At 48.3% G+C, this 23563-nt stretch overlaps 1 protein-coding gene across 1 annotated transcript; it reads left to right on the forward strand.

Moving 5' to 3' along the window:
- The first annotated feature begins 5750 nt into the window (after positions 1–5750).
- Ppp1r3f (protein phosphatase 1 regulatory subunit 3F) lies at positions 5751–21445 on the forward strand. Its single transcript, XM_051142290.1, has 4 exons — positions 5751–6751; positions 15695–15747; positions 16063–16142; positions 19459–21445. Exons 1-4 carry the CDS (start codon positions 5751–5753, stop codon positions 20728–20730), a joined length of 2406 nt encoding a protein of 801 aa, XP_050998247.1. The 3' UTR covers positions 20731–21445.
- Positions 21446–23563: the final 2118 nt, after the last annotated feature.

Below are 23563 nucleotides of genomic sequence, written 5' to 3' on the forward strand. Positions count from 1 at the left end.
TGTATCAGTAAATGTATTTCTTTTTGCCTACCTATCTGGCATTGAGGATGAATGGTACAAGTTTCAAAAGTCCTTACCTGGAGTTCACAGTGCTGGGCGTTTCCAGCTGTACTGGAGGGCTCCCGACCCCCCACCCTCCGCTGCTACTGCTCTGCCACTTTCTTCAGCAGAGCTGTGTCTGGCGGGGGAGAGCAGGGACACTCACCTTGGTGAGGTGGACTGACAGAGAGGGATCAGCCTGGCTTGTGGGAAACTGCCACATTATCAAAAACAACTTTGCTTTTATACCGAGAAGAAAAAACCACGGCGTGGAAGCCGCAGACCTCTCTCTTCTAATAATCCAATTTTTTTTTTTTTTTGATGAGTGTGTGTGCTGATAATCACAGGATGGGGGGGGGGTTCTCATAGTTTTTTTTTTTCTCTCTCTCTCGCGTTGTTTATTCTTTTCTTACGAGACTTAAACGGAAATTTTGAAATTTTGGGTTTTTTCTTTGCCCTTTACAAGTCATCTGAAAATATGATTTCTTCCCCTCACCACAGAGGTAAAAGGTATCAATGAGATAACAGGGCACACGAGAAACCACAATTTCTTAAACAAAAGTGTGTAGAGTGAGAAAAAAAAAAGGGGAAAAAAAAAAAAGCTCAAATCACAAAGGCATCCCAATGCAGGTAGAGACACCATTCTGTGCATGAGGTCTCTGAGGATCACTGGGTTGCACAGAAGAAGGGATATGAAGCCCGACATTTGGGTAGGGACTCCCGAAGAGAGAGATGGAATAGTGCTTGCTTTCCAGAGGTTTCATCCTGCTTCGGGCCTCAGTTTTTCCTTCGGTAGAATTGATATGATCGCTACCATTCTTGTTGTCAATGGTTGGGAGAGCTGGGCACTCTGGAAGCCTTTCTTCCCCTAGAAGGCAAGAGGCATGTAAGGCAATACATGGAGAAGAAAGTAGGGTGTACTCCCACCACAAATTCACAGAATCAGAGTCTCAGAATCACTGGCTCCCAGAATCGGCCAAGAGTCTCTGAGTGAGGAGGAAAGTATTTCCACATCATATTTATGCTTAAGCACTCTGATCCGGCAGCCACACACCAGGGAACAGCCCTTAATGGCCACGCAGTCATGCATCCAACGTTACAAAGAGGGACTAGGGGGAAGACAGGCTGGGCACGCGGCTCAGCGGCAGAGGGCTTGCTTAACACGCACAAGGCTCTGGGTTATTTCAAACATACAGACATAAAGCAGCCTAGGGTCCCTATCCGTCCCCCCTCCACCAGGGACAATATAATCAGAGCCTAATGATTCTAACCTTCTCCCCCACACCAGACTTTGCAACATTCTATTCTGAAAAGCCCCAATTTCACCCAGTATTGTAGCACACACCAGTAATCACAGCGCCCGAGGGACTGAGGCAGAAGAATCAAGGGTTGAAGGCTGCCTGGACTATACAGCTAGATTCTGTCTCAAACCCCACAACCAACAAAAGGAGAGAGAAAAGCTCCTGTTTGCAAACGTTTAGGATACTAAATACTTGCCATACTTTTGGTAGCCAACATTTATCTAGCATTTTCGGCGTTCCAGACACGTCTCACAAACAATTGTGTTCAATCCTCACCCTTTGAAGTCCATCTCATCATTACTGTATGGCTATTATGCTGATGGGGGCAATGGAGGGACCACCTGTCCAAGATCATGAAGATGGGAAATGGGGGTCCTTAGCGCCGGATTCTGATGTGTCCAGCTTTCCTGATGACAACAGTGTTGGGTTTTAAGTTCTAGGATTCAATGCCAGGGAAGTTCTGGGATTTGGAGACTCTTCCAAAGCTTGATGTTTGTGCCCTTTTAAAGGTTTTAATTCAAGATTTGGCAGCTGCATTTTCTCCATTTGGCACAGACCTGCTCCCTCCAACCACTGCTTAACACAGACCTGCCTTCACAGATTTCTCCTGACAAGGCGCAGCCAAGGCTTCCCAGCCCTTGGTGTTCTGGCACCCCGTAGAGTTCAGTTCCAGGTATCCATCTGTATGCCCACTGCAACCTCTTTGCAAGATTGGCTTCATGCCTGAGGAAGAAAAAGTAGCAGTAAATTATTTATTCCCATGATCCTAACCTAGTGACCATCTCTTTGCCCTCACCCTCATTTGCCACTTTTTTCCTTCTCCCCTGTCTTCTAAGTCTCTCCACCCACCCCATGCACAAAAGAGAACGGCTTTCCTCAACTTAACTCACCTTTTTGGAAAAGACAACAGTGGAACTGATGGCCTGGCTTTATAAAGACGGGGGGGGGGGGGGGAGTGAAAAGAAAAAAGAAAGAAAAAAAAGAAGACCTAAAAATATCAGCCAACAACAACAACAATTAAAAAAAAAAAAAACCTCAAGCCTCCCTAGCATTAGCTCAAAGCAAAACTTTCACTGGTTGGGGCTTCTGAGTTGGTGGGACACAGCTAAGAGCAAACATGGCCTGCGTGGTGGCTGGAAGCTGAGGGAGGGACTGAGGTGAGAAGGAGGGAGGTATGGAGGTGGGATGAGGTCCTCTTACTTTGGAGGTCTGCAGGGATCCTAGGAGCTTAACAGATGTGGTTATGTGTGGGAGGGGCTAGGGGAGGGGTGAAGAGCACACCTAACAGGGAGTCCTGGGCAGCTGACTGTAGGTATGCCTCAAAGTTGATGATCCCTGCTCCATGTAGACTTGGGCCCAAATAGTCCCCATATCTTCTATCTGACTGAGACAGTTGTAGTTCCCTGCCCTGGCCCCTGGCTCTTTCTGGAACAGGTACTCATTATCTCAGGCTCCGTGGTATGGCCTGCATCCTTCTTTATATCCTAGGGACCATCTCCCCGTTACTACCACTCTTTGAAAAAGACTGGTCAGAGAGATGGCAGGAAAAGTGAATGAGGGTAAGTGACACAGAGATTCCCAGGAGGCTACTTGAGTGGGGCCTCGGCTGTGGGAGGGTTGAGGTTACTTGAAACGTAAAGCCAGGGTCTCTGCAGAATAAGGGCGGGGGGGGGTCAAGTTGTCGAGGGTACTATTATCTCCTCTCCACTGTAACTATATCCAGTCATTGTATGATTCTGGGCAAGAGGGTTGGGAGGGCTGGGAGTTGAAGATGAATTGGTTAGGATGTAACAGGTCAGGGGAAAGTCCCCAGGAAAAGGGGTCTTTGACAAAGATCTGGCATAGGTTAGGAAGAGGGCCGTGGAGAGATCTGCAGAGCTGGGAGAGAAGGGCCAAGTGCGAATGTCCTGAGGTGAATGTGCTGGATTTGTACAGGGTCAGCAAGGAATCTGGCGTGCTTGGAGTGAAGCGAGTGCAAGGAAGAGGAGCAGGAGGTAAGGTCAGAGAGGGACTAGTTGGCTTATGCCTTGTATGACATGGTGAAGCTCTGGCTTTTCCTCAAAGTGGACAGGAAGCCAGGGGAGTGTTGGGAGCACAGGAGAGCCATTTTTGTCAGGACTCCAGAGGATCCCTTAGATGGCTGAGTGTGGAATAGGGGCTAGGAGCATGGGACGGAGACCAACCAGTAGGGGAGGCTACTGCAGTAGTCCAGGTGACTGGAATTGGCACAAGTCCTGTTGGGAGAGCAGTAGTGAAAAGATGGACCTGGGATTTTAAAACATGGTGCTAGAAATAGGGTCCATACAGTTGCTAGGAAGTGGTTTCACCACTTAGCTGCACCTATTTTTACTTTTTAAACAAGGTCACACTTGTAGCCTAGGCTCTGCATTCAGTAATTCTCCTGCCTCAGTCTGAGTGCTGGGATTACAGGTATACACGACCATATCTTGCTTGGGAAATGCTTTGGATAGATAACCTGTAAGATTTGCTAATGAGACCCCAAGCAAGACCAGGGCACAGTGGAGACCTAAAATGAGCAGATAGGATGGAGTCCCAAGATCACTTGCCACTTTGAACTTTCAAATGAGAAATAAAGTTCTACCTTGTTCAAACCTTCATTATTTCATTATTCTTCTGCTACTTGTAGCTGACCATATTCATTTCATGACCCTGGACACAGAGTGGAGGAGCAGAGAGACTGTAGGGGCCAAGAGATGGTCTTCTTGTTAGGGGTGTTATGAAGGTTACAGAAAAGCATCCCCTGAACCTGGCATATGGCACACATGTAGTAAGCCCTGATAAGTAAGTAAGTAAGTAAGTAAGTAAGTAAGATGAAAGTGGAGTGTATGTGATTGAACGTGCTGGCAGACTCTATTCCATTCTCACAGGAGGTGAGATCTCAAAGGGAGAATGAAAAGAATTCACTAGATGAAAGAAAGAGATGGGACGGCACTCTGGGCAGAGGAGATGGTCTCAACAGAGATGGGGAAAGGAAGCCACTGTGGGCTGCAAAGTGTTAAAATGCGTAAGAAGAGGACAACTCTGAACTTACATTAGCCAGTGTCTAGCAACATGCTCAATCAACACCTGGTGACATACTGTGCGCTGGGTGTAAGTTAGAAAAAGCCAATCCTTCAAAAAAAAAAAAAAAAAAAAGTTCTATTTCTTATTTTGTGGCTGATTTATGCAACGCTGCCAAGTCCTGAAGAACAGGACTTGCTCAATTGGGGACTCTAAGTAATAATCAAGAGCCTTGGTTAGTTGCACTGTTCACAAAAAGGCTGGGGGTTGTGTGTGGTGGTGGTGGGGCAGGTAGGATATGCCCAGTAACTGATGGGAAAGCTGTTTTGTATTGGTCTCACACTAGTGTACAGTTTAGGCTTTTAGGGGCCCTGGGAATTTGTGGGGCCATTGGGGGGGGTCCTGGAAGGTTAGGGAGAAGGTAAATCTGGCTGCCTAAATTCTGATTTTGCACTGAACCCCTCAATAGCTCAGGCTCAGCTATTTCTTCCATTTTAACCTACTTATTATTTGGTACTCACGCTTTCCTTCACACCACCTACACTACCACCCTTGGCTCTGCTTTCCCATCTTGCCTCTAAATTCTCCGTCCGGCTACATTCTTCAACTTCAGCATTCTCATACTGGCACTGTCCTTTGAAATCCCACAGCCTTCACCCTGGCTCCCCATCTCTTTCTCACTCCCACCTTCACTCCTCACACGCCTAAAGGCTCTTCCCCCTACAGTCCCACCTCCGCATCTGCTCTCACACCGCCTCCCAGCCTTTCCGTCTCTCTATTGGCTAGATCCATCCTGATACCGCCCCTTGAAGCCATAGTGCCTGCTCACAAGACTCCCCATTGGTTCGTAGCAACCATTATCGTCATCCTGCCGATACGTCATTCGCGTGCAGTTCTCCATTGGCTGTTCTTTTTATCTTTCTTACGTCTCACCGCCTACGCAACCTGAGGATCTCCCAGGTTTTGGACCTCTGGGTTCGCTCCCCGCCGCCCCCATCGTCTGTACCCATTTCATCTTCCCGCTATCCACCATGCTGCTCGCGCTCAGACTTCCCTACTAACTGCCATGCTTCTGCTAGGTACATTTTTGGTCGTGCATTAACCCCACTCCGGCCTTTCCATTGATTCCGTGATCATCTCGCCTCCCACACCGCCCACGCTCAGGCATCCTCATTGGCCACTAGCTTCTCTTGCTCGTCAGTCACTCCCGTGTGGCTGTCCATTGGCTGTGGGCTGTACCTGTCTTCATCTCACCGCCCACGCTCCGCTGGAGCCCCACCCCCCCGCTCTGGCTTTCCCATTGGCTGCCCGCCTTTTCAGGCCCTGCCCCCCGCCGGTCCCACCGCCGGTGCCGTCGGTGCCGCCGCCGCCGCCGCCGCCGCCGCCGATATGGCGCGCACGGCCCCTGTGGAGCCACCGCTGCGGCATCCCGCGCCCCCGTCGCCGGCTGCGGGAGAGCCCCGCGCCTCGGTTGAGGCGGCGGTGGCCCCGCGGAGGGTGCTGTTCGCTGACGAGGCCCTGGGGCTGCCTCTGGCGCAGCTACGCCGCTACCGGCCGTGGGGCGGGCCCGGGGCGGGCAAGATGGCGGCGGCGACCGGGCAAGATGGCGGCGGCGGCGGGGCTGATGAGGACGACGATGGCGAGGATGGGGATGAAGGGGAGGAGGAAGAGGAGGCTTGCCCCGATCCCTCGCCGCTGTGCCCCGTTCCCGCTGGCGGGGGGTTTTACCTGGTGCCCACATTTTCGTTGCCGCCCGCGCCGGGCCGTCTGGAGCGGTTGGGGCGTGTGATGGTGGAGTTGGAGGCGTTGCTGCCGCCTCCTGGAGCGGTTCCCGGGGGTTCCGGGGTGTGGGTGCCTGGGGGGCGCCCACCGGTGGTGCGCGGGTTAGTGCGCGTGCTGAACCGCTCCTTCGAGAAGGCCGTGCACGTGCGGGCCTCACACGACGGCTGGGCTACCTTCTGCGACCACCCAGCGCGCTATGTCCCACGCAGCCCGCCTGGGGCAGGAGTGGGAGGAACAGGAGCAGGAGATCCCCTCCTGGATCTGGGTCTAGGCCTGGGCCCCGGCCAGATGTCTGCCTCCTCACCCGACGACGGTGGCCGCACTGACCGTTTTGCCTTCCAGCTGCCCTTTGCTGAGGGCGCGGGCGATGGGGCGCGCCTCGACTTCGTGGTGCGCTATGTGACCCCCGAGGGCACTTTCTGGGCCAACAACCATGGCCGCAACTACACTGTCCTGCTCCGGATCGCACCCGCTCCCACACCCACTGATGCCGAAGGGCTGCCCCAGCAGCAGCAGCTGCAGCAGCTGGAGCCACAGCCTGAGTGCCAGGGTCCTGTGGAGGCTGAGGCCAGGCAGCTGAAGAGCTGCATGAAGCCGGTGAGGCGCAGGTAATGTCTGCCAGCGCCACCTCCGCCAACGCAGGGCTGGAGGTAGAATGGAGGACAAAGCATTCCATGCCAGGAGCCCCCCCCCCCCCCCAGGCCTGCTGTCCAGGACAGGCAGGAGGGTGCATTCGGTCAAAGAGTAACTGGAGGCCAAACATGTGCTAGGCACTGTTTTAAATCCTGGGGTATCATCCATGTATTGAGTTCCACTATAAAGCCCTGAACAAGACAGACACCTCCCCTCTCCTTACCCATCACGCAAGGCTCCTGTGGAAAACTGAAAAAGTAAACAAGCAGATAAGATAAATAGGGCTAAGGTTAGTGCTGAGAGGAAAACTTAAGGCTCTGGAGGGAGTGGCTGCTGTAGACGCGTTGAGGGTGAGCTCTTGTGCAGAGTCCCAGACGGTGCTAAAGAAGTTATGGAAGAGCGAGTTGCTAGAAAATCGAACAGGTAGGCCTTTCCTCAGGAGGTTGGCATTTCAAGCCAGTCCTGAGTGGGATGGAGCAGTGGCGTACAGACACGGAGGGAAGATGTAGATAGTGGGAACACGGCAAGATCGGAGGTCCTGAGGTGGTTATGAGTTTGGGATGAACGGCAGCCGGTGTGCTGGAGTGGAGAGAGCGTGTGGTGTCGTGTGGTGGTGGTGGTGGAGGACCCAGGGTCTCCCGATGTGGGGGTGCGGAATCTGATTCCTATCTGACATAGCAGGAAGTCAGAGTTACAGACGTAGAGAAACTGGTTGAGGAAGTGGTGGTACTTGGCTTCTTAGTTTCAACCATATCTGGCCTTGAAGTCTATGCACACTTTCTTACTGTTTCTCTGGTAGTCTGAGGCCTCCTGTAGAGGTGAGGGGATGAGGCCAGATTCTCTCCCATGGAAGCATTAGCTTTGGCAGAGGCAGAAGCGGATGAGGACTTGAAGCTCACTCTCCGCCGCCGCCCCCCCCCCCCTTTCCTCTCTCTCTTTGCACATCTCTTATAAACTTCAGGAACTGGGAGAAGAAAAAAAAACCATTTCTATCCAGGAGACTGATAAAATGCTTTTCTAGGTCTTCTTTACCAGGGCTATCCGTTTTCCAAGGGCAACAGCGGGGCTTGTGTCATGTAGGTGATGCCTGGGGTCAGCTAGGGTCTCTATGGAATCCTTCCATTTTCTTGGTCTGATGAGGATCGGGAATGGGGACGGGAGTTTGCTCTTTTGGCCCTTGGAAGGTGCATGATGGAGCAGGGTGTTGTGCTTGTGCGATCTGCTGCTTGTGGTAAGGGCGTAGGCTGTGAATGCTTCTGAAAAGGGTTAGCTCTTAGCTAACGGACTAAGCGTCAAGAATTTAGATTCTGCCATCAGATTACCTGGGCTCAGACCCTAGGCTTGCCACTTTGTAGTGTGATCTTATCCCAATTCTTAACTGCATTGTGCCGTAAATAACTAACCATACCCTCATCTGTAAAATAGGTAATTATGGCACGAGCTGCACAGGACGAGGAAAAGCAGTCGGGGATGAACCTAGTTCAAAGTAGTGCCTTAGCGGTTAGTTAGCATTAATGTTTAGATGCTCACGTACAGTCAGTCTATGGATTCCCTTTCCCAAACTCAGCTTTGTTGTGTGCTCTTGTCTCAGTTTCCTCATTTGTCAGAGAGGAGTGGCGTTAGCATCGCGTGGTTGAATTGGATACAGCGACTGTAGGCCAGGTAACTGAGGCGTACCTAACTAGCTGTAAAAGGTACGGTGGCCAGCCTTTAGCGATCTCTGCTAAGAGTGGTAGGTGCGTTCTCCTCTGCTGTTTTGATTTCCTAGTTCATGGGGAAGTGGGGAGCTCAGAGAGATGATGCCTCAGCTTGCTCGAAGTCACTCAGCTAGCGAATGGCAAAACCAGGAAGGAAATGTTAGGGATGCTAGTTCAAAAGCAAATTCTGGATTCACAGCTCACGGTGTTCTTAGCTCCTTCTTCCCCCCCTCCCCCCTTGTACTTGTCATGTGTGCTTTATGTTTTATTGAGATATACCAAAATGGAGTGTCCTGAGCTTGAGTGCATGGCTCAGAAGATTTACACATGTGTATGCACTTGTATAACCACAACCCGGATGAAGAGGCTGAGCGGTTCCAGTGCCCCCAGAATCGCCTTCAATTTCAATCACTTCTCAGCCCAGTTGGCAGTTGTGGGCGCCCTGTCTGTAAGATATGACAGATTGGGTACTGAAGTTTGGTCATTCTCAAGAGTGTGAAAGGAAGGGAACAGACAAATCAAAACCTTGCCAGGCCAAAGTGGGTGGAGGGGGTGTTTTTCTTTTAAAGTACATGGGTGGTTTTAAGGAGAAATTGAAGTAGTTCATTTAGACAATTGTTTTGGTAGCTGGCCCCATGTTTGTGGTTCCCAGTGTGACTTGAGATGTTATTTTAAGTGGGCAGATGGCTTTTTGATAGCTTCTTTATCTTCTGATCTCAGCTCTTGCAAAGGGGAGGCTGGTGTGCACTGCAAGATCAGCGATAAGGTTTTCTTTGTAGGTCGGTGGCTTTCCTAGCAAGTACAGTTCAACTTATTATTGTTTGAAGGCCTGCGTGCTGCTGCTGATTTGAAGCGCTGTTGAAGAACAGCCACCCTTTGTGATCTAGCCCTCTGGGGAAATGGCGTTGGACCTCAGGGGATACCCTTTCCTTATCTGTGGGAGGCCTGCTATAGAGGGCTTCAGAGATGCTGGCTGCAGGCTCACTGTGCAGCTGGGCCTTGGCAAGTGGTAGGAGAAAGGTTTCGCAAGCAAGAGGGTATAGTTTAGAGGCTCCAATGGCTGCATTCTCTGGGTTGCAGGACCAGGTTTTCAGTCCCCATTAGGTTTAGAGATCACCAATCAGCAGTGTGTTTGTTTGTTTTTTGTTTTTGGTAGGGTCTGTTATGTGCTGAGCCCAGTGCTAGGAACAAGCTCCAGGCTGTTTCTAAGATACCCAAGGCCTTATGGCAGAGCCAGGGGCAAGGCATATGGGAGGCCTTAAGCAAGTGATGTGTAGCTGAGCCCCTTTTCTTTGCTAAGCACTTTGCACAGTGTTTTTGTATAGTCTCCTTTATTCTCAACAGTGGTTTCCAGGAGCTAGACTGCTTTGAACCCCTCTTTTCTGGGTGAGCGAAAAGGCGTTGAGTCCCCAGTGCTTGGACTGATACGGGAAGGAGCCCTCCTATTTTGTCTTGGCTTTACACTCTGAGGAGGTGTCCTGTTCCTCTTACAAAAATCTGACTGGCCCTTAAACGCCCGCACTGTTCCCCAGTTTGGCCTCTGCCAGCATCTAGTCTTGCCTTTTACTAGTTTCTGTTTGAGCTCTTACTGCCACATCCCTTCTGTTGCTCCTTTTGCTTTGGGGGTCATTGCTCATACTGTTTACTTCACCAAGAATGTGTGTCCTTCCCCTCCCCCCCGCCGCCACCCCCTGCCATTCTCATATAGACCCCTGAGTTCTAAGAGGGTTTCCTTAGAGAAGTTTCTGCAGCCTAACCTCTTTTAAGTTCCCAGTTTTAGTCACAGTACTAATCAGCACAGGCAAGTCAAGTTGCAGAGTGCCACATAGCCTAGCGCTCGAGCCCCAGGTTCCGGAGCACCTTCCATCCTGCCCCGTGTGTCTTTCCATCCACCCTTGGCTCCTCTTCATGGGGTCCTTTCAAGTGCTCTTTGCATTTTGCTTCCTCAAACGTAATAGAAACCGTACGACTGGAACTCCCTACCACATAGAGCCCCCACGTCGGAACACTGACACCCCTCGCATTGTTCCCATCTTAGGCCAGCCCCTGTTCTTTGCTCCAGAGCTTCATTTTCCGCCATTTGCTCCAGAATCTGAGATCAAAAGCCCCGTTTCTGTCTTGTCAGGGCTTTTTCCTGTCCTCCTCACCTGATCCTCTCTGTTGACTTAGCCTCGGGCCAGAGTCTCAGTCTTGCTTACCGAGCCACCTTGCCCTTTGCTTCTGGTCAGTACGTGATGATCACCCTTGTCCCTTTCGTGAAGAGTCACCAGCGCCTGCTTTGTCTACTTGCTCACCCTACATGTTTATTAGTCTCTGGCTTTGGCCAGACTGACAGAGGTTTGTGGCTTTCTTCTTGAAATGGCTGACTCTTCTGGGTCACCGCTGTTCCTGGCCTTGGGACCACATTCTACTAGTTCTCAAAATCTCTGGTCTGTCTCTTTCTCTTTGTTCTTTCAGCATCAATTACCAAACTTGAAGGCTCGGCTGGACTGAATCCTTAGGTTTCTCAAGCTTAACTGTCCCACACAGTGTTTCCAAACAACCTCTTATTCCCTGATCACTCACAGCCTTCACTTGTTTCCTAAGCATCCGTAGGCCCTTGCTGATTCTAGTCTGTGCCAGGGCCTAGTGTTTTAGCACATTCCCTCCTTTTCTAAAGGCACTGACTTGAGTCTGTAGCGAGACCTTTATTAGGGGATAATTGGGTGGCTGCAATGCTAGACTGTAAGCTCCGTGAGGGGTAGGGACATGCTCTGCCTTGGTGACCACTGTATTCTCACAGGCCTGCCGTGGTGCATGGCACGTAGTAGGTGCTCAATAAATATTTGTTGAAATAATGAGTTTGAGTATTTTTTCCAAATGCCTCCACATCAAATTCTCAGTGTCATAGTTGGATTTCCTCACCAGTGTGTCTCCTGTCACTATCCCTGATGCACAGCCAGGCCTCAGTGGGTTCTAGGTATGCCTGTAACTGACCGGGTAGCTGAGTTAGCAGCCTCACGAAAATGACGACAGTTGGAGCTGAAAGAGGGTGGGTTAGGGATCATCTAAGTTGTCTGGAGAGAGGTTTCATGTGAAAGTGATGTCCCTTTGTTCTACAGAAAACCAGTAGGGCATCGTGGTTAAGGCTGTAGGCTGTAGGCTGCACACCCAAATGGCAGAGCAGGGATCTGAGCCTGTGTAGGCCCACTAGTGCGCCAGTTCAGAACTGCAGTCCCAGGCTAGCTGGTAGCTCCTAGCAGCTGCCCATGGAGAGAGACAAGTTGCTCTCTTTTTCAGAGCCTCAGTTTAAGAAAGCCTCAGTCTCTTTCTGAAAGAGTTCGTTTGAAGCACTTTATTGGTGCTTTTCACGTTTCCTCGGCCCATTCAGCAACTCACTGGAGCAATACTAGCATCTCTTCCTAATTGATGAGGAGACCGGGGGCACAAGAGGTTAGGTAATTTGCCCCAGGTCACACAGCAGCTGTGTGGTAGAGCTAGGATTATTCAACTTTGCATTTTCTGGCCAATTACTGAGATGCAAGACCAGCTTGCTAGCTTCCAACAAACAGTTTTTAAAAAAAGGCGTAGGAAATAGCGCAGTACATTATGACATGCAGTAGAGGTAAGTATTTGGAAGAGCAACTGTTTCAGTTCTCAGTGAGTACGTGTCTGTGTCTGTATTTACTTGTGTGACTGTGCTGGGTTATGAGGTAAAATGTTGTTTTTTTTTTGCCCTGGGCTGTGGCCATAGACGTAAAATGTCAGATGAAAGAACCCTGAGGCATGGTTTGCTGCTCCATAGTGCACACGCACTAGAGTTGAGGCTGACACTTGGAGAAGGCAAGACAGAGCCCTACATAACTTGGTGGATTTCACAGCCTCTTCACTCCATCCTCCCCCTCCCCCAAAGCACATGGCTTACTGTGACCAGATTTCCAAGTACCTTGGAGCCAACTTTCTGAAGCCACCTACCCCCAGACAACATCATCAGGTTGTCTCTGTGGGAGCTGGGTTCTGTTATGTTTCCCTTTGGGGTTCATCACATCACCTACATCGGGCAAGCCAAGTTCTTTGTAACTTGGAGTGCTCACATAGGCCCCGGATGGTGACGGTGGTGCATTTCTCTTTGGGATTTGTTAACCCTCATTCGTTCATTCATTCTTTATCCCTGGCAATTCATCTTTCTCTTCTGTCTTGGCTGGCCTGGGCTGGGGCCATTGCCACCACTTTCTAAAAATCTAATCCCCTGGTCTCCAGGTACTGTGTGAAGTCAAGCAGCTGTTGAGTTTCTTAATGGCAGGATGAATTTTCACACCCAATAGAGGGGTCCATTCTAGGTAAGATGGGCTTGACTCACATTCACAAGTACTCAAATAAGGTGTCTCATTGCCCTTGAGAGATGCCACATGGCATTTGTGGGACTGGTGCCAGAAGAGCAGGTTTTATTCTTGAAAATTACAGGCATACCGTACAGTTTTGTTCTTAATCTCCCTCTCCATTTTTCTAAGAATGATTACTGATCAGTGAGTCAGTGTACGCCTAGTACTCTCTTACTTTCCTCAGTTTGGTTGCAGTCACAGCTGCTTCCAAATTTTTCCTGTGAAAGACAGTCCAAAGGTCACACACACACAGACACTCACACACACCACCTGCCTACCGTTTGAGACACTGTCTTCAAAGTGGGGGTGCTTTTTGCATGTCATCAGTATGGAGTATATAGTTAGCGGGTGCAGAGACAGTTCCTTAAGTCTTGTTTCTACATTCAGAAGAAGGAGAGGTTGCTGTTTTGAAGGGTACATGTTAAGAGAGTCTCAGTTGACTTTGATGTAGTAACACAAAGGGCCACCGTGGAGAAGATAAGCAATCGCCTCTGCCTCCTGTTTTTCTTTCCAGCTCTTTGAGATGGGGAGAACAGTTTGCTTGCTTCTGCTGACTTCGTGGCGTTTGAGTTGGGCTGATACTGGAGAGGCTTCAGCTGGGGAGGGGGCTCGGCAGCTGAAGAGCTTCTCTGCGATTTAGCTCTCTTTCTTCCTCTGAGTAGAAGTCTCTTTTGTGATAGTGGCTGCTGCTTGAGTTCTCTCTTCACTCACATCTATGCCTTAACAGAAGCTTGGTTGTCGTGCGCACGTCGGGATTGAGCCAGTTGTCAGGATTAAGGCAGTTTCCAGGGCAGGCTTGTGTAGACCACTCCCTACGAGCAAGGGCTGGCTTTCCATCCAGCTGGGAGTGTTCTTGAAGATTTTTTTTTTTTTTTTTTTTTTTACCTTAGGAGACCCCAGTAAGATCATTATTTTGTTTTGTTTTGCTTTGTTTTTTCGAGACAGCGTTTGTCTGTGCAGCCTTGGCTGCCCTGGAACTAAGTCTCTTTGTATCTGCTTCTGCCTCCTAGTGCTGGGACTAAAGCTGTGGGCCCAGCTTCAATAAGATGATAAAGCAAAACCAAAAACAAACGAAGTTATGTCTGCGAAGTAAATGTCATATGGAGCTATAGATTCAAGGGCCTGGATTTTAGACCCACTGAAGAGCCTGGTTCAGGATTATGGTGATTTCTCCTGAATCCTTTGTTCTCATCTGTGTTGTGTGGAACTTGCTGGTTGGGCTCCCAGAGTCACCTGCCCCAGGCTCTATAATATTCAGACTGAAAGGCCCCTGGGATGCATGAGCTACAGACTGCAGTGCCCTTCCAAAGATTCCAAACTCTGGGTCCTATGTAGTCAAAGCTTCTTCCTCCTAAGTGCTGATGGAAGGTTCTTGCCGCCACTGTCTGGTAGTAGTTTGGCCATACATACTATGGAACTGTAGAAATAGTGCATATATACATGTATGTTACTGATTCTTCCCTCTATTTCTGGGTAGAGCTGGAGCTTGGATGGGTACAACCATGTAGTCTCTTAACCAAACAGCATCAGCTTGTTGGTTTAAAAAAAAAAACTGGATTTTGATTCTGCCTGTACAGCCTTGAGTCATTTCCTTCGCTTCTGCTTCATCATCCATAAGATGTGGATAGCAGAACTGCCAAGTTGCAAAGGATTTATAAGGACCTTCCGCACAGTCCCCATGAGGAGTAAATCAGTGCATGTGAGGCATGTAGAGACCATTGGCTAACACCACGGTGCTCGCTGTGCATAGGCCTCCTAGTGACATTCTGTCTCTGTGAAGGTAATTCTGATTAGGTTTTTTTTTCAAGTTTCTTTCTTTCTAGTGTCCACAATATCCCCTCACTTCTTAGGAAGGAAAGGTTGTGATTGTTGCAATTCCCCTTAGCTCTCTGAATCCTGTAATCATTGCTTCCTCCATTTGCCTAATTTGTGAACATTCGAGATGAACATTTACATGTTCACATGTAAGATTAAGAACAGTTATTGCTCCATCGTTAAGTCCCACTCCTTGTGGGATCTGGCTGCAATTTGTGGTGTATGCTACCCAGGGATCTATCTTGGCTGGCAGAGGCCATTACAACAATAGATTTTTCCCCATTGATTAGCTATCTGCCTTCACTCGTTACTACTCTTGATTCCCTATGCTTTCTATGTTGCCTACAAGGAGGTGGTGGGTCCTGACATGCTGGGGTGGGGACCAAGGAGGGCTGGAGTAGTGGACAACAGGTCTTTCTGACTTCCATCCCAGTCTCCATTTGCCTTCTCTCCTCCCCTCCGCTGCTTCCTGCGTCCCTCAGTCTTTTCTGTCTGCCCTTCCCTAAAATGGCTTCTGCGAGTCAGGAACAAACTCAAAATAAGTAATCCAAAGCTGCCTGTTGATACTTGCTTTGTCACCATAAAATAGAGGAAACAAGCTAGCTACTTACTAGGAAGGGAATGGCTACATAGACAATGTCAAGGCCATTTAATAGGACCCAATGCAGCTGTTTTTCAGTGTTTGCAAATGTCTATGAGGATGTTTCTTACTGTTTAATGGAGAAAGCCAGCTGTGACAGTAGGCTTGCAGAATCTAAATGGTTTCAGGGAAAGTGTGGGATGAACTTTTCCAAGTCGTAACAGTGGTTGCCTCTGGCTTGTATGTGATCGTCTTGTTTCCAGCATCCTTATACTTCTCTGTGTTTTGTAAAGCTTCTACCGTGAGTGTGTACGACTTTTATGATCAAGGGATTAAAAAGCAGCTCAAGGAAATAGCAGCTGTTAGGTGAAGATGGGTCACCACAGAAGCCCAGATGGTGCCCACGGATGGCAGAACTGACCTCTCAGGATGTCAGATTTACGCGCTGTCTCGTCTGTCCCACAGGCCTCTTGAGGAAGAGCTGAGGATGAAGAGCATGGGTGACAATACCCTAGCGGGTAAGCATCTGGCTGGCTTTGAGACCTCTAGCCTTTTTTATACCTTCATTTGCTTTTCCAAATGCTGGGGCTGGAACCCAGGGCCTGTGTGCCCTAGGCAAATGCTCTGCCACTGCGCTGTGTCCCCTCATCTTTCTAGTGGCCTTTTAGCATTTCTTTCTTTCTTGTTTGTATAAAAAGACAAGGGTCACCTCTTCCTTAGGCTGTCGCAGAAAGCTTCCAGTGCACACTTCCAGTTAGTTTCATAGAGGAACAGAGTTAGGCGGCGGATATGCCTGTCTTGCTTCACCACTACCCTTCTCTTCTCTCTGGCAGACCGTCCTGAGGTTCAAGAGTCAGTGGGTCCCCTGGTGGCCCCTACCCCTCTCCGTCCATGGCCCCAGATGACACTTCAGGTGAGCAGGCCCTTGCAACTTTGGTGTGAATCTCTAGCTAGGAAGCTCACAGTGTGACCACAACTGGACCTACGGGTGGAGCTCTTGCCTATCCTAGACATGGGGGTGGAGGTAGGGATGAGATCACAAAACCCCGAATTTGATAAGGGTAAGGAAAGGATGAGATTATTCACTTGGGTTTACTCGTTAATTAGCAAACATTTAGGGAATGCCTGTTCTGTGTTATAGACACAGGAAACCCAACACGAATGGCATCTCTATGGGAATTACATGTTAGGCAGACGCACAACGAAATGAGAGTTTAAATATGAGGTTATTTTAGATGAAGATGAATGTTTAGGTAAAATGGAGGGAGGGAGGGAGGGAGGGAGGGAGGGAGGGAGGGAGAGAGAGACGGGGGGTGGGGAGGTGGAGGGAGGGGCCTGAGAAGTAAGGATCCAGAGAAATTTGAAGGTCAGAGAATGAGTTCCTAAGGTGGGGCCTCAACTACTGTCTGATAGAAATCAGAAGGCTTGTGTGATGGGAGCAGAGTGAAGTGAGGGGCAAGGGGGAGATTGGGGGGCAGTGCTGAGGGGTGAGGTGAGGAAAGTGGCAGGGAACAGGTTAGGTGGGGCCATGGGAGCCAAGGTGAGGACTTAGGCATTTTTTGCTCATAGTGTGGAGGAGTCAAGGGAGGGAGGGGCGTGAGCAGAGGAGGAATGTGAGGTTGTGGGACACTGTTGGAGGAGGAAGCTGGTGACCCATGATACTGTTGGGAGGGGAGGAGGAGACACTTAAAATGCGTGTGTTTTAACGGTCGTTCATAAAAACATTAAAAGTAAAAGTCTATGTAAAAGTAAAGAGATTAGTATAATGAAACCACATCACGCAGCTGCAATACATCTGACACGCACTAATTCCTACTTTACTCTGTAGCCCTTTCCGTTTCCTATGGGATTATTTTGAAAAAGAGATTCAGACACCATTCAATTCTTGAATGTTATAGTTTGTTTGTCAGAAAAATAATCATAGAACAAAACAAAGAAGCCCTCCCCCAATGAGTATACCATCATCACACCTCCCAAAAAGTAGCAGTATTCCATCATATCATCAATGATTGGGTTAGTGATGCAATTTTCTTATAAGTGTTCCCAGGATCCAAATGAGGTAATTCATTGTATTATTTTTTCTTTTCTTTCTTCATATATATGCAGAAAAACCAATACATAATATGTTATTAACATAGAACATAATTATATACAATATATCATGATTATATTGCATACAATAACATTATATATTATACATCATTGTAATTTATTATATAGTATATAATAATATTGTATACTATATAATAATATTATATATAATATATATGTTGGTTTTTCTGCATAGCCCTGGCTGTCCTAAAACTTGCTCCATAGACCAGGCTGACCTCAAACTCACAGATCTGACTCTGGAGTGCTAGGATTCAAGGTGGGCGCCACCACTGCCTGGCTGATGCATTACATTTCATCAATGCGTCTCTTTACTTTTTAATATCCCCCAGTTTTTTCACTACAGTTTGTTTACTAAACCCTATTTGTCAGGTAGGCTTTCACGGAGGCTGAGTTTATCTGATGACATTCAGGTGAAAACACATTTATTACCCTATTTAAAAAATTTTTAATTACACCTGGCCAGTGGTGGTGCACACCTTTAATCCCAGCACTCAGGATACAAAGACAGATCTCTGTGAGTTCGGGGCCAGCCTGGTCTACAAAGCGAGTCCAGGACAGCCAGAGCTGTTACACAGAGAACCAAAACCAAAACCAAAAACAATTAAATTACATTGATTGAGTGTGTGTGTGTGTGTGTGTGTTTAGGTCAAAGGACAGTTTGTGGGAGTTCTTTCTTTCTGTTGTGTAGGTCCTGGGAATCAGACACAGGCTGTCAGGCTTGATGACAAGTGTCCTTACCTACTGAGCCATCTCACTGGTCCTCTTACTCCTATTTTCATTAATCTTATTTACTTTACTGTTTTATTAAATTAAATTTACTAAACCATTAATTTTTCTAAATATATTTGTTAAATGGCTATTGTTATGAAGTAGACTTAAATAGAACTAATTCCATTAAGTTCTATTAAATTCTATCACTCTTCTTTTATTGGCTGCACTTTTTCTCTAAAGAAAAGTGGTATAAATACTTAATCCCCTTCTGCTTTGTCAAATATGTTTGGATTCTAAACACGTTTGTTGACTTGAACCTATTGCATTTGTTTATTTTGATGCTTACATTGAAGTATCTCTGGCTGGGGGAGGTTTTTTGTTTTGTTTTGTTTTGTTTTTTGTTTTTTTTTTTTTTCGAGACAGGGTTTCTCTGTGCAGCCTTGGCTGTCCTGGAACTCACTTTGTAGACCAGGCTGGCCTTGAACTCACAGAGATCCGCCTGCCTCTGCCTTCAGAGTGCTGGGATTACAGGTGTGAGCCACCATACCTGGAGAGTTTTTTTGTTTTTGGGTGTTTTTTTTTTTTGTCTCCTTTTGCCTATTAACATTAATATTCTGTGAGCCTGTTCTCACATCTTGCTATGGCAATATATTATGGTCCCATACTTTGCCTGCTCCAAACCTGGAGAATGCTGTCTCTTTAAGAAGCCTTGGCTCAGGGCTGGAGAGATGGCTCAGTGGTTAAGAGCACTGGCTGCTCTTCCAGAGGTCCTGAGTTCAAGTCCCAGCACCCACCTGGCAGCTCACAACTGTCTGTAATTCCAACTCCCAAGTGATTTGGCATCCTCATCCACACCCTCATGCAGGCAAAACACCAATGAGAATAAAGAGAAATCATTTTTTAAAAGCCTTGATTCTCATGTTTAGACATGCAGATAGGGGCTCAGTGTGACTGTTGCTACTAGACTGAGCATTGTTCTCACGGACAATTAGGAAGTAAATATTACGATTTGTATTACTTTGTGTGTGTGTGTGTGTGTGTGTGTGTGTGTGTGTGTGTGTGTGTAGGTAGGTAGGTAGGAATTGGTTCTTTCCAACACATGGGTCCTGGGGAATCAAACTCAGGTCAACAGGTTTGGGAGAATTCACTGGTTATCCATGGAGTGCTGATGCCCAGTGACTCACTTAACATTAACACCTGCAAAAAGAAGTCACTTTGTATTTGCTGGAGTCTTGCTCTTTGCATATAGAAGACCTAGTCTTTTGGAGTCAGAGAATAACACAAGGTTCTTTAACATATCTTTGCCTGGAAAACTCTAGGGACTGGGTGTGGGCTATACCAGTTCTTACTGTGTCTTCTTGGTCCCTCTCCTCTTCTTTTTCTTCCCACTTTCATAATGGAAACAGGTTTCTGAAGTTACAGCTGCCAGAAACCGTCAAGAAGGTGACATCTCCAGAAGCAATCCACCTGTGGCTTTTACAGAGGTCCTCCAGGCCCCAGCCATCAGGATTCTGCCATCTACCTGTGGACTGGGTGGCCTCCCCAGGGACCAGGCCTCAGGGCCGGATGCAAGTGATCGAGCCACTGGCCCCTTCCTGGAACCCACTCAGCAACAGGTGGAGGCTACGTGGGAAAGCGGAGGGGGTCGAAAGGCTCCCATGGTGGGGGCTATGCCAGATGAGCCCTCTGGGGGTCTGGAGATTGTGACTGGGTTGGACGAGTTGCTTGGTGAAGACACCATTGACCAGGAGTTGGAGCAGCTCTACTTGTCTCACCTGAGCCGCTTGCGGGCTGCTGTGGCCGCAGGGGATGGCGGGGAAGGCTCTACGGATGGAGGGACCTCCCCCAGCCATCCCCTGGGCGGACTCACGGACCGTGACCTGATCTTGAAGTGGCCTGGCCCTGAGAGGGCCCTGAACAGTGCCCTGGCCGAGGAGATCACGCTGCACTATGCGCGCCTGGGGTGTGGCGTGGAGCTCATCAAGGACACTGAAGACCCTGATGACGAGGGGGAGGGCGAAGAGGAGCGCTCCATCACTCCTTCTAGCCCCGAAGGAGACAGCCCCAAGGAATCGCCTCCAGAAATCCTCTCTGGGGCCCGTGCCGTGGTAGCTACTATGGGAGATGTGTGGCTTCCATGGGCTGAGGGCTCTGGAAGTGACGGTCCCGTGGTTCTGGGAACACAGGGTCAGTTCGCTGACAATCCCGAGAAAGGGATGGGTAAGGACATCAACTCTTTGCACAGGAATAGGGTCATAGTTGGGGTGACCGGGTCCCCTGGGGAGGCTGAGGCAGAAGCCCAGATGAAGGTCCCTCCTGAGTGGGAAGGCAGCTTGCTATCTATTTCCGATAAAGAGCAGGCTGCACCAGTTCTGCCAGAGCAGAGTCCTGGTGTCCTTGGTCCCTCAGGGACTGAAGTGTGTCTGTCTAGTGTAGCCAACCCTCATGGGAACTCCCAGGATGAAGAGGGTGGAAGCCTAAATCTTGAGTCCCCAAAGAGGTCTCCCACACCAGCAGCCCCTGCAGAGTGTGTGTGTGGCTTGTCTCCTCAGCTCCGAGGCCCCTTGACCCAAACTCTGGGTGTCTTGGCCGGGCTAGTTGTGGTCCCTGTGGCTTTGAACAGTGGTATGTCCCTTCTGGTGCTTGTGCTGTGCCTGTCTCTGGCCTGGTTCTCGTAGGAAACCAGCAAGAGCAGGTTTCCTCCTCTCTGGGGTCAGTCTGGAGATTTACAGTCCCTTTGTCACCCCCAGAGAGTTGAGATGAGTTCCGTGGCCTATGTAGTGTGGGACTTGGGTCCTTTGATTTTTGAGAATGCGCAACTGGAGAGAGGCCTTCCCATCTCTGACCTCTCCCTTCAGCACCAGGCTTCCTGCAGTAGTACTTGTGGAGTGGAACCAAATGGTGGATGGCGTGAGAGATTTTAGAATGGAGCAAGGCATGCCCCCCACCCACCCCCGAGCCTGTATTTATTTTTGTATAATTCTCTGGATGAGGGAGAGTGGTCATGAGCTGGTCTTGGGGCACAATTACCCAGAGATATATTTATTAACAGCCAACCTGTGCAACCTGCTGGAGCTTTATTTTTCATTTTAATTTATATAGAGTACCTATTATTATATGCCACAATAGAGCTCTATGAGAAATGATGTGTCTTGCTGTGCTGGTCTCCTGTTTGGGCCTGAGTGTGCAGGGTGGTCACATTCTAGGGAATGGCCGTGGTCCGTGGTGGGAGTGGAGATGGCCATGGCCGTGCCTCCTGCTGCCTCCTCAATGTGTCCTTGAGGATCTGTATCTCTTTGCCTTGTGGTCTTAATATATGTGGTCCTTTGGTCGTGCAGATTTTGTCTGTGGGAAGCTGTGTCTGTGTATATGGGTGGTTGGTGGGAGCCAAGAGGAAGACTATTGGCCACATTAAGTTTTGCTGTTAGTCATGTGGCTGCGGGGGTGGCCGAGGTCAGCTGAACATATGGAGACATGGATTCGCCACAAGGTTTTGAGGTTACTGAAAAAAAAAAAAAAAAGCAGCTTTTGACACCAGCAGGGAGACCCTCAAGCCCCCAAATGGGGGAAGGCCCCAGAAAGGAATTAATGAACTGTGAAAAATTTGTATCAGATTTGTTGTCCACAGACAGTGCATTTCTACTCCAAACAGGAAACTCAGAAGCTTTAAGAGAAAGGTTAGATACATTTATTGCATGCAAATAAAAACTCTTGGCATAGCAAAATAAAACACAATATATTTATTTACTTCCCTTTACAGCAAAACTTTCAAAAAATGGTAATTGTTTTGGTGACTTCTTTATTTATTTAGCAGGGTCTCAGACTGGCTGGGAACTCAGTCATTCTCAAGAAGCCTCCTAGCAGTGGGATTATGGGTGTGTGCCAACAGATATGCCTACTGGTCCAACAGAACTTCTTAAAAGAAATATTGTAGCAGTTTCCCCCATTTTTTCTATCCCTGCAATACCCATTGCTCTTCTGAAACAACCCCAATCTGTATTTTTTTCCCCAACTCATAAAAAACTGCTGCTGCTGTTACACCACCAGTTAAACCCCATATCGCATCTTACATGGCCTCCTGGCAGCATTTGACAGTTGATCATCATTTTTCTTCATTTGGTTTCCGGGATGCCCCACTCTCCCAGTGGCCTGCATTTCACACTGGCTGTTCTCGAACAGCGCCCATCAAGTAGATCTGTCCAGTAAGTGATCATTGGATGAGACACACGAAGGAATTATACATGTATGTAAGGAAGTACAAAGAAGTGAGTGAGGCTACAATCTCAGCTCAGCTTCACAGATGTTGATGACTGACTGCTGCTTCTCTGCTCTGTGAACACAGAGTGAGGAGCTCACGGTCCAGTGGGGCAGGGTGAGAGGCACAGAGAAGGAATCTCTGTGCAGCATGCTCACTGCGCTGACAATGTTAAGTAGTATGGGCTGGGAAAGGCCAGAACAGGTGCTTAGCCTAGTTGGGAACTCTAGGAGTGTTGGAGGATATGGTACCTGGTACTGCGTGGATATTGGTACCAAAAGTGAGAAAGACTCCAGGACAGAGTGAAGGGGAGGAGAAGACCAGTCAGAAGAGACTTGTGGTGTGGAAGCAAAAGCCAGCCCGTGAGAAATTCAACACACCTGTTTTTCAAGGATGATGATGATGATGATGAGTTGTTTTTTGAGACAGAAATTCTCTGTGAAACAGCCCTGGCTGTTCTGGAACTTGCTCTGTAGACCAGACTGGCTTCAGACTCAACAGAGAGTTTAAAGATGTGTGCCACCATGCCTGGCAAGGATTTTTTTTTTCTACAGCTTCTCTGTAGCCTCACTTGGTCCCCGATGACGATCCTCCTGCTTCAGCATTAATTGCCATGCTTGGCTTCAAGGAGGTATTCTGACTTCTCAAATATCAATGTCTAGATATCTATAGATTTCCACTGATGTGATTGTGTTTTGAGACTTGCTCTTGCTGTGTAGCCCCACATTGGCCTTGATCTGTCCATTCTTTCATCTCGAGCCTCTCGAGTACTAACTAGGCTTACATGCCTGGCTTTGATGTGATGATTTGATGATTATTTATGCCAAACTGCTTGAAAAATTAGACAAATTACTAACAATATTTAATTTATGAAATGTGTCCCCAGAAAGGACAGGAAATTTTAAGTAGTTTTATAACCATTGAAGAAACAGAAGTTTTCCTGCATAGAAACTCTGGGCCCAGATGGCTTTGTTAGTTTAAAACCCAAGGAACAAAATAACTCCATTTTCCCAAAAGTAATCCCACGATGTAGAAAAGGAGAACATGCTCAATTCATTTAATGGGGCTGCTAGAATCTTGATGCTTTTTAAAACCTGGTGAACTGAAAATGAATAGCAACATAACCATCTCATGAACACAGACAACAATGTTCTAAATTAAGTGACTGATAAGTCAAATACATGTTTTAAAAAGCCTAAGACAGCTAGGCAGTGATGACATATAACTTTAATCCCAGCACTTGGGAGGTGGAGGCA

The sequence above is a fragment of the Acomys russatus genome, chromosome X (genome assembly GCF_903995435.1).
Source record: "Acomys russatus chromosome X, mAcoRus1.1, whole genome shotgun sequence".
NCBI classification, from domain to species: domain Eukaryota; kingdom Metazoa; phylum Chordata; class Mammalia; order Rodentia; family Muridae; genus Acomys; species Acomys russatus.